Here is a 17,204-nt window from a genome sequence, read left to right on the forward strand (position 1 = left end):
GTTCATTATTTTTCTCGCCCTCGATGTACGATATTGGAAAAGAAATTCATGAGTTACTGTCGAAAATAATTGCACGGATTGTTAGCTTTATTTCGACGACTTCCGACGGGGGAGGGGGGTACACTCGTAGTGTGACCACTTACGCTTTTATATGCGTACTATTTGTTTTTTGAGCGGATAATTAACATTATCGGTCATAATATTAAGAAATTTTCAATTGGCCAAAGAGTGAGGGCAGCGGGGGAGGGGGGGAGGGGGGTTCAATATGAGTATAAAAAAGCGTGACGTAATATTTGAAAGGCCCTTATAAACATAAATGTCAATGCAACAGATAAGTTTCTGCGATGCATCCTGTATGCCTATGTGTATTATCAGTAAATCTGATGTGCAGTCATGTACGAAATTGTGAGATGAAATATGTCCGTGCACTATACGTACTCCATTTCCATAATGTGTACGTATAGGAATATATCTGAGGTATACCATAAACCGTGAATTTATGGTGAACAGACAGTGCCAGTGACTGGCAATTTTTTCAGGTCCGGAGCTCATTATAGTAACGGAGGAGCCGGTACGACGCTGGGATCAATGAAATAATTCGTAAAAATAAATTTTACTTATTATCGCCAACGAATAATGTCCATTCATTAGATGTGTTTCGCAACTTTTTCCAGCTCTGTAAAGTTGCCAAGTTCGGCATTCATTCGCGTCGTGAATTGCATAAGCGGTCGATTTTTCTATAACGACGCGATGTTGTGATCGGTGACTCATTATTCTGAATCGACATGTCCCGCATTGCGATAGAAACGTTAGACGTCATTTCAACTCTGCTGCCATGATAAAACTATTCTCGGCCACTTTAAAGTTAAATTATGAAACACGCCTAAATCAGGGTAGACATCGGACGCAATCAGAAATATGTTACCATTTGATGGATTCTGCGCTGTTAGAAAAATCATTCAGCAGAACATTAAAACTCCTCAAAACCTCACGCAAGAGATCCGCTTATTTATTATGTGGGTATAATCTGACCTCTCTATAAGTCCGTCCAGGTCCCCAAGCGCAAGAGTTTTTCTAGGAAATGAGGTACTCCCACTCTGCCCTCTTCACCAGCTCATTAGTTTTCCGTCTCTCTCTTTCTTCGCGCCGGGACCTCTCAATAGGACCTGTCGCCCGATTGGGGGAAAAATGTGGCGAGAAGCTGCGGGAAAGGTCTTATTGAGAGTTCGGACTGTATGTGCCAGCGCACATTGAACATTACCTAATAATTTGTCTATTGTTACAGTACAAGAAGTACAGTGTAGACTTTGTATGTCATGTATACACTATAAAGCACATCAAATGTGCGCTGTAAGGAAATATAATAAGGTAATCGCGCGAAGTAGATAGACAGGGTTTTAACTATTATAAGATAGCCACGCGAAAGCCAGCCGAAGGAAAATCTTGTTCCTGCAATTCTCTCCCGCGTAATCGCCGTATGTTCCAAAGGAATCAGTTTTTAAACTCCGTAATATGTCGGAAGATATAATACAGCGGGATAGAGAGGGGAAAACGAAAAATCACATGCGAGTCCATGTGATTCAAACTTACGTTATTCGATACGTCATCGTTTCGATTCTCCGATTTCTGCTTTGTAAAGCAGAACAACTTCAGAAAAATTCTACTGCAGTTATGAACTTTCGATTTGTCAGCGAACCGCTACCTGTAATATTTTCGAACTTAGTTACGTAATCATTTCGTCTAGTGGTGAAATGACTATATATTTCAGGTAGTCGAGGATAAAAAAGTTACGCATTTTTCACCAAAGAATCTTTCCCCCTTGTTCAAAGTTACCGGTGGCCCAGGAAACTACAACTAATTATAAACCAATATTTCGAAATCTCGGATCTCGGAACGTGAGGCGTTCAGCCCAGGGAATTATAACAATTCAAATCCTGCAGCAACTTTATAACAACAACTAGTACGAAATTTCGGACCAATTTTGCCTGATGAAACATCCGACACGCGCTATATGTTAGATATAAATCAAATATTGGAGGTATAAGTGACGTTCAACAACAGGTTTTCACGGACAGATCGCGTCAGTTCCTCAGAAATCGGGCAATATTTAACGTAAAAAAAAAATCATTTTCTAAAAACACGAAACATTCTCAAATTTTTCCAATAATCATCCCATTGCAAAATTAAACCGGTTAAAATGTGTGAAAATTGTAAAATTATAAGAAAAAAGAAGTATCCTAAGATCACTCTCAGTTACCGAAGAATCCAAAATGATTCATCGGTGTTTTATCGGGGTAGTACGATTCAATAAAAAAAGTCGATATTAGGTAAGGGTGATGTACAGGAGAAAGTCGGAATTACGTGGAATACCCAATATGGATATTGTACATACATGTGAGGTAGTCCACGTCAACACGAACGGGTCCTGATCCTTACCCTCTTAGATTTATCCATCGTTTTATCGCGGTATTTGACCCACTGTAAGAAAAATTAGTGAATTACCATAGATTTTTTTCAGCCCCCGTTTCGGAGCTTCCGCATTTTGACTTTTTGACGTTTAAATTTTTTTCAATCGATCGTATTTCAAAATTGAATATCAAAAAGACAAAACTGGGTAACTCCGAACCGGAGGCTGAAAAATATTTACAATAATTCACGAAAACTTCTTACAGTGGATAAAATACTACAATAAATCGATGGGTAAATATAAGAGTTTGAGGGACAGGACCCGTTCAAGTTGACGGTGACTACCCCAAATATATATACAACCAACTTGATCTAAAGAATTTCAGCCTACTGTCCTCGTTGTGTGCAAGAACGCATGTTTTATTTCCAAATAAAATGTTGCTGTGGTGTGCCAATATTAACAAAACTTGTTACTAGCATTAAAGAAACGAAATTCAAAAATACGTCAGTGAGATATAAGTAATACATCAGCTCAACATGCGATATATATACACATGTATAACTGTATATGTATGTATATCGAACCTATTACAGTCGGAGAGTTCAAAGTACATTGTAGGTATACATGCGCACGCGTACACTATATAAAATAAAGGGGTGTGAATTGCGACGGTGCGAGTGGTGAAATTTCAAAAGTCACCGGCGAAAAAGACTACTTGAACATGAGCCCACGAAATCATGATTCTTTCCCAAAGTGACTTGCGTGTAAAATTGATATCGGTCGTCTGGACTGTATAAACTTTGCTACTAACAGAATTGTTCTGTCACGGGTGAAGATCGGTATAATACCGCCCCACCTACGATACTGATGACAATCACGACGATAATGATAATAATGATAATAATAATGATAATGATGGCAATGACGATATTGATAAGAGTAATCATGATGACGACGACGATGACAAGGACAACAACAACAACAATAATCGGCCCAGCACCGTGCATCCAGCATACACGAATCAGAATCATACGTATGCCAGTACCTACGTTATACATTAATCTCGACATCGATGGTATAATAACGCCGTTATAACGTTAACTCTTTAACTGTCACGTTAGCGTTACTGATTTTTACTCCCAACACCGATCCCCCCGCATAGCCTGAGCATCTGACGCTAAGGAGGTTCTCTGAATATCATATGCTTTGAATATTACACATCGTGGACCAATGAGTAACTGAGAAAATCACAAAGTTTAACAACAATTATGCTCTCAATTGTACGTACTGTGTTTTTAATTTTTTTTCCCGATTTCTCGATATATTGCAAAAAATGTCGGCGACTATTGTCGTTGCATACGCAGACATATACGTATAGAAGGCAGAATGCTGTTGCACATTTTATTTTGTTATTCTATTACGGAAGTATTTTAAATACATTCAATGTATTAAATATCAATCAATCTAAACTAATAAGTTACACGTAATTTTAATAATTCAAATCAATCACTTATATACATACATGTAATGACACAAAAGCCTTATCTAAACAGGCATGTGAAGCCGAATAGCGCAAATATGAATTCTGCTCCGTTTCGTCGTTCCGTATAATTTTGGCATATGAGACGGCAGGATTTTTTCAAGATTCGGAACGGATTCGAAAATCTGCTAGTTTTCGTTTGCGTTCCGTTCGGTTCCGTCATTCCGGATTTCGGCGATCTGGCCCTACGTGGAACGACACCATATAATCATGCGTCAATTACTAAAAAATACAAGTCCTTTTTTACTGTGAATTTATTGAATGAAACTAAATTATTTTTATGTATCTGCATTCCCGACTCCGTTGGATTATAATACTCATAAATTATCGAATCCCAAAGGAACAATCCGCTAAGTAGCATTGTTTCGGATACATATTCGTTTTTTATCAAAATCGACTGGAATTTGCTCAATCGTAAGTTTTGATAACGTAACATGATAGTCGGTCGACTCAAAATAATGTGGTATTCGTCACACCGACGAAACACTTATGTCGAATAGGTATATTTTGTTGATTGGAAGTACTTCATTCGCTAACTGAATTGTTTCATCCGTTATTTCACTGCTTTGAGATTGTTGAAGTACCGATGATGTCCTAAAATTTGTCTACAAAGTCTCCTAATGTAACCTCGCATTAACTTCTTATCGTCGGGAGAAGTATACATTGCAACCTAATTAAGGGAAAGAAAGTTAATCGAAAGTCTGTGCGATAGTTTGGCGTCGTGGTTACAGATGTGCGATTGGATAATGTATAAGGTATTATTTGCGAGCGGTCCCCTGTTCGAATCCCGATCAAAAATGTTGCGGCGTTTTTTCAGGAATTAAAGAAGCTTTTTTTTTTGTTTTGCGATCAATTATGAGTAGCTTGTATGTGTGAAATACGTGCCAATTGTAATTACGCTGATTTTTTTTTAATTTTTTTTTATTTTTCGCTCTCGATCAGAACCACTCCAAACGATTGTCAGAGTTTCCTTAAACAATCCATTCACTCCTGTCAACCGAAATTTATAGTAATATTCTAACAAAACATGACCTTACTTGACCTGAGCATTTCTTTATCCCAAACATAACTTATCGTTGGTCTGAATGGACATCTGTTTCATTCAATTCTAGCTAACCCATCCTAAATGATCATACTTTTGATTGTTTTAACCGAAACGGCGTTTCCCCGCCCATCATCGCCGAGTTTAGTTCAGTCAATCAGTTTTTGTTTAAGTCAACCACGTTTTTCTCTCAGTCTATGTTTTTAGCGCCATTTTCAAATGACACTGTTTTCATTTCATTCTCATTTTTCTATCTAAATTTTTTCGAATGAAAAATTCTCCCGGAGAGGGTAGCTGCCCCCGTCCCCCTTTAGCGACCTTCCTTGCATTGCTAAATCTAATTACGGAGCGATGATCTATCAACGACATCTAATGGATAATGAACAAGTATAACTGAAACTCTATCTTCCGTGGCACTGAATAGGAGGGGCGATATATTTTTAAACGGATCACAATGGTTTCACGCCAGCCTTCAATGCATCGGGATATCGAGGTCTCTCGCGAGAACGTTTCACCCGGGTGTAATCCGTGAGAAATACGAAACTAGATTCAAAAATATTACGCGTTTTGATTATGGCCATCAAAATTGCTGGAGACTTTTAACCTTGCTTTCACCCATCGTGGCGAGAGTACTATTTTCATTCACAGACAAGGACATCGTGCTCCGTCTGCCAACATTTAAACTGAACGACATTGTTTTGTACTCGTCAGACATATACTACCGCATACTGCAACAAGATTTTATTGAACACTAGCCTAGCATAGTACGAATAAATCCGCGCCTCATAAAACCTCACTTACATACAACACGTGCGGTAAATGAATGCGTGCGAGTATATCGTGTGAAATATTGTATCATTTATACTGCCTACCTACGTGCGTGCGTGGGTGCGTGCATGTTTTTTCTGCAGAAAGAGGCAAATATTGCGTGCGATGATTTCAGAATAATAATGCTTATAATAGGTGTGTGTGTGTGTATGTGTGCGTATTTATAATATATATTATATATATACCCGAGAGGAGTGGTGAAACTTAGCAGGCTGAGTGATGGACTTGCGCACGCGCGAGATCATCCAACTCTATATTGGTCGGTGAGATCGTACAGCAGCGGCGATATTTCGTCTTAAGGAGGTGCCTTAGTCCAATTCGACGTTGACGTATGGGTATATCTCCAAATATCGAAGTCCACGTATTTCAAAAACGAAAGTAGGCTCAACAGCCCCATTCTATACACAATGCTGATCAAAAACACTCCAATTCATATTCTCTTAACGCAGAAATAAAGAAATGGCATGAATTCTACGAATTCACTATTGCGATTTCGTAGAAACCGAGCGATTTCTTTATTTCTGCCTCAAATGAAAATGTGTCGAGTCATTTTTCATGTTTCATGAGGTACGTGGACTTGGATAGTTGGAAATATACACGTCAACGTCAAAATCCGGGCCCAACTTAGTCTAAACCGGGCACGAGTTACAAAAATCTTCAGCGGCAGATGACGAATCGATATTACAGTTTTCTGAAATCACTACATCAATATTATTTGAGATGTGCTGGAACTAAAACAGTTCGCAACGCTTACATAAACCCGAGCATAAACTCCACGAACCGCGCTTGATAGCTTAAGTTTTTGGGTAGCCGATCGACCTGAGAAGCTGAAAAATCTCGCGCATGGAACGCAGTCGTTCATCTCGCTAACTTCTACCACTTTTTCTGGGTATATATGCAAAATATTCATATATAATATTCGTATAGTATCATGTATACTGAATATATGTACAATATACATATATGCATAATGCATATACATCCAACCACACACATACGTATTACAGAAATATAGGTACTTGTACGAAGGAATAGAACATATGTATATGCTACACGTTATTTTATGTGTAAACACATGTATAAATTACTAACGCTACCTGTTCTTGTTTCAATCATCGCTCCGTCTTGCCTGATCTGACCGCTCTGACCACCTGCCCACCTGCCCTGATACCTGAACTACGTAAAGTACGTAGTGAAATGCGTGATTGTTGCCATTAAAACTATTGGCAACATTATGTTGGTCACCTATCTCCTACAGTTCATGTTTGCTGTTATCGGGGTGCAACTTTTTAAGGTAAAACAAAATAGAAAATTAAATTCCACACTCAACCACCATTACTACCACAACCATCTCCTTTTCGTCCCGACCCTTGCAGGGGACCTACAAACGGGGCAGTCGTATTCGTGCTTTGGCGTGGTTCGGCAAAGAATTAACCGGCATATTTGCGCGCATCAAGTATAAGCTTCGTTAACTCGTTACAGGGAGTACGCGTAACGCCTTTTATTCGTGCATTGTATTGAGCGGCCATTCAAGCCAGCCCGCTCTTCAGGTAATTGGCCTTACGGCCAAGGACCAACGTGTACTCAAAATTTTTTGGAGCTACTAGTGATTGGAAGTTTTCTCGAGGTACCTTTGATGAATTTGAAGAATTTGAATGAGTAGTAAAAGCGAATTACACGGATGAATTTTGATTATTGAGAAGTCCATTTCCTACCGATAGATTGAAGTTTATACTGGAGTTGGCGGGGAGCCGGCTATTACTAGAGATTCAACTTACAGTTAAATAGTTATTATAATATGGACGTAAGTATTGAATATATCAATAAATCTGATAATTCAATCTGATGCTTCTGTGAAATATATGAGGCGCATTATTTCGAAATACTTTGTTTTGACATTGGCGAGGATTCAAGATAAATACAAATAAGACATATTATTACTAACGGTCAATGAGTGTTCAGAGTTCTGATAATCAACTGAAAATATATGTCCGCATATAAAATTTTTATTTCACGATATTGTCAATTTTGCAGACTAAGTCGCAGGCACAACAACTTTGTCCATGCAGTTTGTTATGACTCGTAAGGTGGGATATCGTGATCGACGAAACGTATAGTTTAGAATGGAAAACCTGCATTCACTTGAGGAACAAAAGATCCTTTCAATTTTCAACTTAGGATTAACGGAAAGCCTATCGCTTTTGATTCCTTATAAATAGCTTCCGAAATGACTCAAATCTGTAATGATACTTTTGAATCCAGCGAGAAATTCTATGTTTGAATCATAAGCAAATGACGTCCAAATACTATGACATTACAGACATATCATGTCGATGGTCCCTAACAAAAATCATTCAACTTTAAGAGAGGCTGATTAGTGATTATGAAATACTCAACTTTGGTGTGACGATTACAATCCAAGTAACTCTACGGACCGCGACGATAAAACAATTATCTTCTATGCTTATACACAGGATTTAACTATTTTATCACCGGGATCCGTTGAGTTACGTGAATTATCACCGTCGTGCCAGAGTTTGGTCATTCATAATCGCCCTTTCCAAATTTAAGTGAATTTTATTAGGGCCAATCGATGTATACAGTACTCTGCAGACGTGTCATATCGTCATACTATATTCTATACCGATTGTGTACGAAATTATGGCCGGATTTTATCAATCGTGGTTAATATTTTGAGTCCCTCGAGTATCTTATAGGCATGAAGAGAGCCAGTCCAATATTCTGACCCATATTATAATAAAATATATTGTAATAAATTATAATGTTATACTATAATAAACACAATATGCAGTCTTTGAGAATACGAAACCAACTTGAAATTCCATTTCTATTACAAACGCAGACACTGAATTTACCACGCTACGCTCCTGACTTGGAAAGCGAAAAATTACTTTAGGATATCGTGTTGCTGTTTCCATCTGTTCTTCCACACTTTTCGGGCAGTAGGCCCCTAGCTTCCATGTCTATATGCTGTAACGTTCAGTCACATCTTATCGTTAATCGAAGGTACCGAATTTTGTGAAAACTTGTAATCGTCAATCATGCAGCCTCTCCGTGTCATGCGAGGGAATGAAGTTACACAAATACCACGTCAAAGTATGAAACAACTGCCAAATCACAAAATTGATCTAAATTTCCCATCCGTGTGTCAATTATGTGAATAATATAGGTATATCAATAGGCATGCATATACTACAGCGTTGCTCGTATTTCAAAACCATTGATTATCCTGTTGAATCGGTACCTCATATATTCCATGGTGCAGGAAAATCTTAAGCGTAGCTCTAGGCACGGGGTAAAAATATATTACACCTGAGTAAGGTCGACTCTGCCCCCCCCCCCTCTCCTTTAATTCGAAGTGGAAGGTTGGTAGCGCTGGTTTTCAACATACGCCCATTGGATAATACACGCCACAATGGCTGGACCAACCAGTGTCAACCTCCAGCGGTGGGATCAGAATCGACTCTACTCGGGCATACATACTCGAAATGTACCATTATTAAATACGCATACGGGCACTATACGTATACTCATTACTCGTCTACGCCCTGTAATGTCAAATAAATAATGAGCAAAGAATGTTCCGTATTATGTAGTTTATCCATATACGCATATAGATATACCTATATGTATTATACGTTGACTTGGATCCAGTTGCATGACAATTATCTTTTGATTGAATGTTCTATTGCCTCACAGCCCCTTTTTTCTTCCCTCCCCCCTCCGTGCTCCTTTCATTAGCTCTACAACAGAGTGTACATTATCTATATTCATACCTTTTTACTTGTTCACATATCAATCAGCAATATCTGTTTTTTATTTTTTTAAAATTTCATCTGTCAATTATAGACTTAGTGCATGCAGAATGCATTTTTCAGACGCTTCCGGAATTTGGGCAATATATAGTGATTAACTTTACGATTATCATAAAAATAAAAACTGAATACTTACATATAAATAACACCGTGTAAAATTTGTATATACAATATACACACGTGTATGCTTGTCACTGGATGCCTACAAATATAGCCGCACCGCATCGAAGAGCGAATATGCATACTCTATAAATAACAGCTGGAGGAAGTGTCGTTCGGAAAAATATAGATTTAGGAGATGGGCGGGGTGAAGGAGGCATATGTGTCGCAAACATTATCCTCTTTTATCTATTTCTCTCTATCTCTATCTCTCTCTCTCTCTCTCTCTCTCTCTCTCTCTACATAGTATTTAGATAACTTCGTTGGTTCACGAATACTGCGTTAGTAGAATAACACCAAGCATCAGGAAAATTTGTATTACGGAATCCACTCACAAATCATTCACATCACACAATAGTAAATCGAAAATTCGCTGCCAGTTATTCGGAGCTGCGCAGTGACATGGCATAATGGTTACTTGTGCACCTGACGCCCAATAACATTATAGTAGTGGTACACGATAATCAATGAACGCCGGTATTATCAGTGGTAAACGCATCGGCTCAATCCACGTGTTATCTTACAAGTTCTTCTGCCTATTGACCGCGCTCGCTAACGTAAGCGCACATATATTTTACTTCGTTTAACAAACAGGAGTCTGATAAATTGTATGAATTTGAAGGAATTTCAATCAAGTGCATTGTATGCATTACGTGGAATCTACTACACAATATGCTGGACGTATTGTCCTCCAATGTCGTTAGTCAGCTTCCATACGTGTTTCAACTTTTCTATAATGGAAGTTAGTGACTTTGAATGTTCCTTGCCTAGCCACAACGTTGATGGCAGAAGCTCTAATTACTTACCGAAAAATATGTAATTTTGTCAGTAGCAGTAAATCGGAAATTCAAAACAACTGAAGAGACATGTGGGACTCGTTTTTAAGTAGGAGACTCACGATAGTACTCCGCCAAACATCATCTCTTGAACCATTTTATTACAATTGTAACCAGAAAATAGAATTTGTATAATATCAAAGTTATTCATGTATGTACATACACATATATATCACATTGTATAGCTCGTACATTCACGCATAAAGATACATGTAGGCGCTTATTTTTTATGATCTACAAGCAATCGTGAAAATTCGAACTCCTCAATGCGATAATCCGCTACTATATAAGCTTCATACTAATACGGCATATACCTATTAATACTTGATAAAATCACATGTGCCTAACATCCTCTACTATTCTTTACATAAGTTTACCCCCGCCCTCTCTAGTTTCAGTGGGTTGAATACATAGACATTTCTTAAAGGTATGTCTATGGTTGAACACCGAGAGAACTCCTTGAGGATTAAAATTAGTATACGTCACACGGGAGTGAAAAGGCTCACCTTCGGCTCGGGTGTCAATCTTGCACGCAGTTTGGAATAGCCTACTTTCCCTCCCTAGGTGCATAATATACTAATGTATCCGGTCTTCATAGAGATTTGGTTGGGTCGTATGCACGTGGATAAGAGCTATCAATATCTCCGGATGCAGACCAGACAAAGAGGATGGGGTCCGATGAGGTCCCTGTAAACCCGAACTGATTTACCTATACCGTATTTTTACCAAGGATCGTTAGCAGCGCTGACGGACAACAGACATGAAGTCGGTTCAACCACGGTTTTGTATACAGATCTAGCAACGGTGGCCGTGGTGAAGCAGGATCTGATTTTCATCTAGTTTTGACCTTCGAACTCTGGCCGCCGAAAGCGCTGACAGATATGGTTATTTCAAAGTGAACGTCCGTAACATTATTTTCGGTGTCCGCCAAAAAGCCACTGACCACAGTTCCCGTCCTAGATGGATATAAAAGGGCAATGCCGAAACCTAACCGAGAATTAAATAATTTTAATAAGAAGCAAATTTTGTCGAATACAATTACCTGTATTCATCTACCCCTATTAATTAGTAAAGGTAATTGTAAAAATATTTCGGTGAATTATTTGAATATTTTGCATAAAATAACCGTTATTGATCCCATTTTTTCGTGGTGAATAGATAGAACGACTTATTTGGCCTCGGGATGAGAGGCTTCCCCACCGCTAGAAAATTAGGATCGTTTCCAGATCTGTATACAAGACCGTGGGTTTGACGCACTGCTGCCGCGCTTGTGTTGTAGGTTATCAGAGGCTGCCGGTGCCAGGCCTATTTCACTAACGTGTACTCATTGTCAGTTAGCCGTCGAAACCCCGTTTCTGGAATTTTCTGAATGAAATAATAATAATCCCACCAACCCCCGTCATACCCGATAGGATACGTCCCCATGAGCCGTTATGCTCGAGCGGGCAAGGAAGAGGCTGGATTAGCGACAATCATGCCTCTGCAAACGGTCTCAACATGTTGACTAGAAACAAATGTTGATTTTTATTTTACTAATTGCAATTAAACTGATTACTCAGGAAAATATATAACTGACTCACAGATACTCACCATCGATTTACGAATGATTCCTACTCAGAAAATTACCAAAACGGCGTATCGTCAGCTAAGTGTACATACTTATCGGCTTCTATTTCTGAGCGGCTGAAGCTACGGGGTCAAATTCGACTTTTTCGAACGCACTACGTTGTGTATAACGTACAAATACCCGCACGACACACTGTGTATGTATGTACATACATGCGTACAATACTGTTGTACCTGACAAGCACCAAGCCAAATTTGTTATTTCAAGTGTACCCACATCGTGTACGTGTAATATACTAGCCTGGAATAGGGGAGACCGGAGCAGAATCACGTATTCCTGTAAAGGGTATACAACCCTGTTTGTACCCTCTCGGTGAGCTGGATAATCGGGAAGAATTTGAGGAGGAACGGTGCACGCTATGGCTAGCTCATAATATATAATTTACTCATTCGTTGTTGCTCAAGATGATAAATATCTCCACTCTGGCGTAAATAATTTATACCTATACTCCTGCATGCGTAATTGTGGTTAGCTTTTGAACATAGTCGTACGAAAAATCCTGCTGCACGACTGCCAATGTTTTCACCGAAAGTGTAATCTTCAAGCTTCATGGAACTGGCTATACGTATGTATGTATGTATATGTATGTAGGTATATATTTGCCCAGCGAGAACGACCATTCATGTGCTATTGAATCAGCCAAAATGCACTTGTACTACCAGCAAATACTACAGACGTCCAATTATCATTCTTTTCAATATGTGTACTATTACCGGATACGAAATCTTTGTAAAAACCACTGCAAACCAGAATATTACAGTCACTAAAGGAACTGCTTTGAATTGAGGAAAGTTATAGAGGTCAAAGCTATGATTCTGTCTTGAGAGACCTTACTTCGGATATCAAGGACTGTTGAAGTGACCGGTACAAAAAATCAACGAGTGGGTCACATGTTTAATAGTTGTAGGTAGAGGAAATAAGATGCCTGTTGTAATTAGACGCCTTGATATTAATATTTAGTGGTTCCCGAACGCAGTTTTCCATTTAAATGGCACGAGCAAATAATTTTTGTTATTTCCGAGTTTTATAGCCCAGTAACGAAGCAATTTACACAAATGTCCGATACAAATTTTCATGGGTTATTTAACGGTCTACAAAAATGTGTTTTATAATTTTTCGAAAGCTAAACTCTTTCAAAAGTTATTCAAGGTTGAAGTTGAAATCATGTAAAAAATCATTTTTTTACAGATTAACAGCGAAAATACTCTACTCAACGAGGAATATTGTAGGTTTCTATGATAAAGCATTTACATTTTCTTTTGAAAAGCATTGCAACCGCTATAAAATCATGTCATTCAATTAATTTTCAACTTAAGCAAATTTACATATTACTTGTAATAATTACAAAATAAAGCTCAAGTTGAAAATTAATTGCAGGACATGATTTTATGGCGGTTGAAATGGTTTACGAAAAATGAAAACCACAATATTTTGTGACAAGTCTAGTACTTTCGCTGTTAATCTCGAAAAAAGTGAATTTCCACATGATTTCAATTTTAAACTTGAATAACTTTCGAAAGAGTTTTGTCATCAAAAAATTTTTAGATTTTTTTTTTGTAAAGCATTAAATACCTTGAAAAACTGTGTATCGATCATTTATGTACATTGCCTTTTTACTGAACTACAAAAGTCAGAAATAACAAAAATCATTACCTTGTGTTAATTAAATGGAAAATGGGGAAATTTCGTTCAAGAACCATTGAATACCTAATAATATTAAGGGCACAAATTATAACGGGCGTCTTATTCCGTTTTCCTGCAAGTATCAAATGTATGACTGGAAAAATCAATTGTCGTTTTCGGCCCAGTCTAATACACATAGACCAATCATCCCTGCATGCCTCCTGTACTTGAATTTACATATATTCTTACGCAGAGTAACCCAGCCCGTTTAGAAAATTATAGACGAAAGTGGGAAGCATCTTTGCGACTCAAAGTACCCTGGATTTATTGACAAGTGTTGCAGGGGTTTTGAGCATGACGTGAAAACTCTTCGAGACCTTTACTTTACTAGACTAGACTATGGCCGCTGATCATAAAGAAGCTCGAGCACCTTTAGCGAACCCCCCAAGAATTACGAACTCTAAAAATAGTAGATGGGACCGTGAATTTATAAACAATTATCCACGATAAATGTAATCTAAATATTACAATAAAATAATTAATCACAAAAAACTAAAAACCCAACTACAGAAAAACGTAAAAATCTGCAATTCTTTACGAAACGGATGGAAAAAAAACAATTCTAAAATCTTCTCCAATGTTTGATGCCGAGTCAAGCATCCTCCCTCAACTAATTCATTTTACATAAGATATACTTGCAGATAAAAGGGAGATAAATAAATGTTATAAGAAGGGACGTTGTAAATTCTTGATCATTGTAATGCATATGTATATAAATGTTTCTTGGTAGCAGTGGTGAATCAAATCCAACCTTAACGACTCGAAGATTCGACCCCTTAGAGAGGGTCCTCGTCGGAAGAAATTTTTAGACTTATGGTATCGAAATCGGACACACAAAATTGAGCCCAGCAAGATATTTGCATTCACGATAACGCTAGGCAACATATCTGATATGCTTAGATAACTCAATTGTCTATTGAAAAGATATTGGCAAAATCGTTTACAATTTCGAAACTCGGCTCATGCTTTTCACGCCCATCGCCTGGCGTTAAACATTGATATTATGTAAGCACCGAGTGCACCACCCGCCTACGAATCAGCAACCCTGAAGATAACCCATTCGTTGCTTGAAACAAAAAGTGTGGTGTGATTCATTCACACCTAATCTCCTGGTATAGCTAATCAGTTGGGGTAAGCAGTGGTAGTTGAACTAACATGTAACATACAAAGAAACAACCCGACCTGCAACGTTATTTGAAGCTTCTTTCCAATTTACTTGAGTTTGAAAGCCACCCACCCTTCTGAACCGGTGCATGCAGAATACGAGTGCTGCACCTATCCATGCATTGAGTTATAGAAACATAGTAGAACGCCTTCGTGTGTTTCTGCCGATCCGAAGGTATTGTATCGGCACATTGTCATTTATGCTTTCAAAACGGGAATTGCGCTTTCTGATTAAATACATTTGGTTGCCGGAAAAATGCGAGGACATTTATGGGGTGAGTTTCTGTAGCGTGCTTTTTTGCTATGGTCAAGGACCAATAGATATATTTGTTTTGAACTGGTCAAGATAATTTAATCCTTCTCCCGCACTCGTGCAGATCGTTCGTATAGTAGTGTCAAGTGATACCGCACTCTCGTACGGATATTAAATCTGGAATTGATCGCAGTTTCATTCGTGAATTTATTCGAAGGCAACGCGCTTGAGTGGAGAATAATGAACTAACTATGCAGACGGATAATGCAAGAATGACCATTTTTTTTATTTGTACATGGTCCGTCTCCAACCCTTATCGTCACGATCAACCGGTTAACACCGACATCGTCAGTAAGACAGAGGTCTAGCTCAAAAACCCTTCAACAAACGTAAATAAATCCAACCAACTTCCGTATTATACCCAAATAGCCTATTCTTATACCCACACGCCTGCAATATACGTTACAAATTATACCTTGTACATAGGCGTACGTGTAACGTATGCCGAAGAGTTGAAATCCATGGGTGGACAAAGTATCATTTCACGTGGAATTTATTATCACTACATATCGCTAATGAGTGAAGCTATAGTGAAATAGTGAGATTTTCGTGTATGCAGATGACTGTTATATAATATTTCCTGGTAACTTCGGCGGGGCAGCATCAGTAGTATCAGTAGTATATGTATACACATATTGCTTGGATTGTCATACACGACCTTGACGACGGCGACGAGGACGACAACTATACAATATACATTCACACTGTTCACCTGCTTTATGTACCTATACGCGCGTATGAAAAGATAGTTACAACAAAGCTACAATGAACCCTACGGGTTGTGTAGGATCAATACACTGCACCGTATGTAAATACAATTAATAAGCGTCGTACAAGTAACGTACATTACGTAAGTACGTAGTAACAAAATTGCGTTTTATACATATACATATATTTACAGTCGGCAACATTTCTGAATGGAGTATAACATAAAAGTAACGCATCCAACATTGACCGGTCATGGAGTATATATATATATATATATATATGCATGTCGAGACGAGGAATGCTTTTATTTTTGAATTTCGTTCGTCAATAATGTCTCTTCACTGTATCATTCAATTTTAATTACTCTCACTATAGTGTACATAATTTATAAACATCATATTAACGCTGTGTTAGTGGCTTCTGTGGGCTTGATGTTGAGTTATCTTCACCGTTATGCGGTGGTTATTAATCGAATTCTTGTCTTGTTTATAGGGTAAATTTTTCTTCTGCAACGATCGCTCGAAAATGACGGAACTGGATTGCCAGTGAGTACGATGCACATCATAGGAAATGTTTATACCACACTAGTGAAGCCGCACTCATTGTCAGTGTGCATTTCTTCTGGGAGTCGCATTCGCCATTAGTCAAACTTGGTAGATTGAGCGTCCGACCGCGCATGTGTAGGCGAGCCCTGTCGTCTTTCCATACAGGCTGGCCACCTTGAGCTTCAGCTGTCAATCACGTGTTAAGGGGCTTATACGGAAGAAGCAAATTTTTAAAGATAATATCACGTCTCAAATAGTTGATGATGTGATTCGCAAAGGCTTGGCACACTTTTATTATAATATTGTCGCCGCAGCCCTAATTATCATACTTGAGTACAAAAATATGGTTAGCATCCTACTTATACCATCCGACAATGGCTGTATAATCAAAACATACGGTTAACGTACCGGACGATTTTTTCGCTTGTTCCAGGCTAGAAGGTTCCCACGGCACGATTTACTTTATACTTCACACAGTATGCTAGACTATACATATACGTTCAAATTATAATATAC

General features: G+C 38.3%; 1 protein-coding gene across 3 annotated transcripts in view; it reads left to right on the forward strand.

Annotated features, from left to right (window-relative positions):
* Window positions 1-17,204, forward strand: part of LOC124410825 (muscle calcium channel subunit alpha-1) — a 60,949-nt gene that overhangs the window by 26,106 nt on the left and 17,639 nt on the right. For all 3 annotated transcript variants that reach the window (XR_006929626.1, XM_046889473.1, XM_046889474.1), the window contains exons 25-26: window positions 7,004-7,111; window positions 16,636-16,688. Coding sequence is in view for 2 of the 3 variants with exons in the window: in XM_046889473.1 (XP_046745429.1) it covers window positions 7,004-7,111; window positions 16,636-16,688 (161 nt within the window). In the remaining variant the exon portion in view is untranslated. The remainder of the gene's footprint in view (window positions 1-7,003; window positions 7,112-16,635; window positions 16,689-17,204) is intronic.

The sequence above is a fragment of the Diprion similis genome, chromosome 10, assembly GCF_021155765.1.
Source record: "Diprion similis isolate iyDipSimi1 chromosome 10, iyDipSimi1.1, whole genome shotgun sequence".
NCBI classification, from domain to species: Eukaryota; Metazoa; Arthropoda; class Insecta; order Hymenoptera; family Diprionidae; genus Diprion; species Diprion similis.